This window comes from Terrapene carolina, unplaced genomic scaffold (genome assembly GCF_002925995.2).
Source record: "Terrapene carolina triunguis isolate 2854851 unplaced genomic scaffold, T_m_triunguis-2.0 Scaffold31234, whole genome shotgun sequence".
NCBI classification, from domain to species: Eukaryota; Metazoa; Chordata; order Testudines; family Emydidae; genus Terrapene; species Terrapene triunguis.
In genome coordinates this window covers 1-4,279 of record NW_020695585.1, presented here as the reverse complement: position 1 = coordinate 4,279, position 4,279 = coordinate 1, and the positions used below count along the sequence as shown (strand labels likewise).

The following is a 4,279-nucleotide window of genomic DNA, read 5'->3' as shown; positions in this document are numbered from 1 at the left end:
ACCTGGGGAAGTTCGAACCCACCAACGTTCCCATGGATGCCCCATCATCTCCCATTCCTTGGTGAGGGTTACACCAGGCCCTTCCAGTTTCAGGCCCTCCCGTGGGTCTGTTGTGCTTGATGGCGCTTGCAGGCTGCATGTGGGAAGGTTTCTGCTGCCCGTGCCCTTTTGCCACCCCAACACCCCTGGGGTTTAAACTGAGATTGGGTCTTTTCCCAGCGCTCCACTTTGGAGGGCTGCAATTCGGGCTCTCTTGGTTAAGAGCCCCCATCTTGACCTTGGCCACCCTCTGAACAGGTGTCTCTGTCCCCAGCAGCTTGGCAACAGCCCCTTGCATTTGACGCCGCCACGTCGGAGGAGAGTGGTCAGTATACACGGTAAAGCACCGCCCAAATAGATACAGCTGCAGCTTTCTAAGGGCCTGCACCATGGCCGGGCATTTCTTCTCTGAGGCCGCATAGTTCTGCTCCCGGGGCAGCAGTTTCTTGCTCAGGTACCCGATGGGGTGTCTCCCCCCCTCAGCATCGGCTTGCATCAGCCCCGTGCCCAGCCCTGCGTCTGAGGCGTCGGTGAACACTGCAAAAGGCTTGGCAAAGTCTGGGTTTGCCAGATTTACCGGGCCCTGGATTAGAGCCTCCTTAAGTATACAGAGAGCCCGCTGGCACTGCTCAGTCCAGACCACCTTGTCTGGCTTATCCTTCTCACATAGCTCAGGGATGGGGGCAGCTAGAGGGTAAGGTGGGGTAGCACCCCGCCATCTTGATAAAGGCCTGGACTTGTTTCTTGGTCTGGGGTATGGACCAATCTTTGATCATCTTCCCCTTGCACTTTTCAGCTTTTACCGTCAGTCCTGCCTCCTTGAGGCAGCCCAGCACCCTCTTCACCTGGGACACATGTTCCTCCCAGGTCTGGCTAAAGACACACATGTCATCAACGTACGCCAGGGCCAAGTTCTCCATCCCCCTCAGCTTGTCTAGAATCTCCCCAGGCCTAGGCATGGGGTAGGCCTTGGACACGGTGATGGCTTTAAGCTTCCAATAGTCCCCACAAAACCAGATCATCCTGTCTCCCTTGGGGACCAGCCCCACGGGTGAGGCCCACGGGCTGTTGAACGGCTGGATCACATCTAAAGCCAGCATGTCCTTGACCTCTCTCTCCAGGTTCTGGGCTGCTTTCCCAGTGACTCTGAACGGGGAACACCTGATGGGGAGATTGGCTCCCACCTCAGGGAAGAGATCCACCAGGGGGTCTTCCCCCTTCTCCTCCCAGTCTTCCCCTTCCAGGTCCAGGGGTCCCCTCACTCTCCTCCCATATGGCAGCTCGAAAGGGAAGAACCCTGTGGATTCCTGGGGCACCACCAGCTGCCTCCCAATTCCCCGCAGTTCTACTTCCCCTTGGGGAGCCCATTCCTGGTACAGGAATCCCTTCTCCCACAGGACTCTGTCCCTGCAGCCTTCCCCAAGGGGGTTTGCAGCGCGGTGGCCAGCAAGTTCCCTTAGCTTTTCCAAGGAGGGATCCTTGTGCAGCTCGGTCTGGAATTCAGCTGCTGGGGAAGGGAGTGGGACCTGTTCCCTCTCGCTGGCTGGGCCTGGGGTCACAGCACCCCTTAGCCCTGTCCCTGGTAGCTCCCTCCCTGCTGTGTAACCACTTCCCAGCAGCACGTCTGGACCAGGTGTCACGGACTCACAGATCGTGCCCACTCTTGGCCCCGTGCGGTCCGTGGGGGGTGCCCCTTTTAGTGAGACAGCCCTTCTCGGGGGTCCACTCTCTCTCGGGGTCCGGCCCCTCCACCTCCTGGATCCGCACCTCTCTGAGCCTTAGCATGTCTGTCTCTGCCGTGGGCCCCCTCAGGGAGTCCACTTGCTCTGGACCCCCGGGGCCTCCACCCCCGAAGGGGTTGATGCAACCCTGTTCTCTAGACCGGAGTGACTCTCAGCCAGCATGAAACAGAAGGGTTTATTGAGAGTTGAACACAGCACAGGAACCTCTCTGACCCTCAGGCCTGGCCTCCCTCAGCCCAGCACATCCCAGTCTCTCTGCCTCCAGGTGGGCTCTGCCTGCTCCCCCTCTCCAGCCCCGAGCCCCCCTGCTCCCAGCTGGGCATCTCAGATCACTGGCCCCAGGCCCCACCTCTGTCCATTGTCTTCTCTTCAGGTAAACAGGGTCGTAAACCGGGGCCTCCGCTCCTGCTTCTCCCTCTGGCTGGAACCGGCTGGTTAGGTCACTGGGTCCTCACTCTGCAGCCCAGTCCTCCCACTGGCCAGAACCGGCTGCGTCTCCTCAGCTGGGCCTCTGGGTCACCAGGTCGCCAGGTCACCGGTCGCTGGGGTATCCATCCTCCCGGCCACCGGATGGGTCCCCGCATCCTCTCTCCGGTCCTCTGCAAAACACACTCCCTCTCCCCTCACCTCGTTAAACCAGTAACACCCAGGGAAACTGAGTCCCACCCCCTCTGCATGCAAACCATTGAAACCCCACAGAAAACAAGAAAACCCCCCACTTCGTCACACAGCGGCACAACGGGACTGGCTTCGGTTCCAGGTCCAGACGACTCGGCAGGAAGGAAGACAGGACCTCCTGGCACAGGCTGATGGATGCTCTGTTCTTGCTCTTCTTGCAGCTCTTCTTCCCTGCGTCAGCGTGGGTGGAGGTATGCGAAGGGTCCGCACGGCAGATGATGGCTCGTTCTTGAGTGCAGGTGTGTACCCTCCCGACAACCCTTAGTGTGGTCCTAGGCCTACCCTTCAAGGTGAGCAGCAGCAGCACCCAGCAGCACTTGCTACCTCCCAGATGGGCAGCCCCTCCTGACTGGAGACCAAAGCCATCTGTACTGCCCAGTCTCTGGGCAAACTACCAGGTTCCCGCCCTTAGATGAAAAAGGGCACCAAAACACAACAGGGGGTGAGGAAGAAGGCTATCAAACATGGATTCCCAGTGGTTGTTACAGAAATCCAAGATGGCGTTATGGGGAAGATGGTACTATAGGGATATTGCACAACACAGGAAAATTTCCCCCTACAATGTGACTCCTTTTGCCAGTCTGACAATGAGGCCTATGCAGCACTGAGTGTCTCAGGGTTATAGTTCAAGTTGGGATAGTTTGCACTTTCACCAGAGTGGTGGTTAAGCAGAATGAATGTCTTCAGAGGTGTCCAGTCCAGATGTCTGGCACCATTGGTGACATCAACTGCAGATGTGATTGGGGGGAGGTTTAGATTGGATATTAGGAAATACTATTTCACTAGGAGGGTGGTGAAGCACTGGAATGGGTTACCTAGGGAGGTGGTGGAATCTCCTTCCTTAGAGGTTTTTAAGGTCAGGCTTGACAAAGCCCTGGCTGGGATGATTTAGTTGGGGATTGGTCCTGCTTTGAGCAGGGGGTTGGACTAGATGACCTCCTGAGGTCCCTTCCAACCCTGATATTCTATGATTCTATGTGTCCAACAGTGGTTGGGTGCATCTGAATCATCTGTCTGTGCGAGGGCATTGGTCTCATCAGAAGTTTGTGCATATCAGTGTGTTAGGGTTCAGAGCCATTTGTCTGGCCCTCAGATCATTCCTTCCTCACGTGCAGGGAAAGGTGGTGCCTGTAGTAACAGACAATACTGCTGCAGTGGGTTATGTCAGCAGACAGACTTTGTGCAGAAGCACTAAGGGTACGGGATTGGTGCAGCCTCCACAGTGTGTTCCCAGTGGCCCTGAACTTGGCAGGAGAGAGCAGTGTGGTTGCAGACTGTCTCAGCAGAGACACATCTCAGATGCATGAATGGTCCCTGAAGGATCAGTTGGCTCGCAACATATTCGCTAGATGGGGTCAACCAGCTGTGGACCTGTTTCCAACAAGGTTCAACAAGAAGTGTCACCTCTTCTGCTCCAGAGCCAGCAGGGACAGTAGATGCTTTTCTACTGCACTGAGGGGAAAGCCTGCTGGATGCTTTCCCCCCACGTCCATTGATCCAGAAAGAAGTAAGGAAGATATGACAGGTCAGTGCAAGGAGGGTGCTCATCACCTCTCGTGGCCACCCCAGCAATGGTGTTACTGATCTCCTCCAGCTGTCCGGCGGAGCATTCAAGCTGCTTCCTCTGTCACCAGATTTGTTGGCTCACCAGGAAGGGAGACTTCTTCATCCGGACCCACTGTCCCTCCATCTGACAGCTTGGGGTATCGGACTTTGACTGTTTAATCTCGAGCAGTTTGTTGGTTGTTTGCGAGATGCTGCTTAATGCTAGGATGCAGTCAATCAGACAATGTTACAAAACAGACCGGGTATGGGACTTG

At 56.3% G+C, this 4,279-nt stretch overlaps 1 protein-coding gene across 1 annotated transcript in view; it reads left to right on the top strand.

Annotated features, from left to right (window-relative positions):
• Positions 1–2,698, top strand: part of LOC112113436 (exocyst complex component 3-like protein 2) — a gene marked incomplete at its 3' end in the record, with an annotated part of 9,675 nt that extends 6,977 nt beyond the window's left edge. Inside the window, exons 8-9 of the mRNA XM_029914114.1 lie at positions 298–364; positions 2,621–2,698. Of these exons, the coding sequence (XP_029769974.1) occupies positions 298–364; positions 2,621–2,698 (145 nt within the window). The remainder of the gene's footprint in view (positions 1–297; positions 365–2,620) is intronic.
• Positions 2,699–4,279: the final 1,581 nt, after the last annotated feature.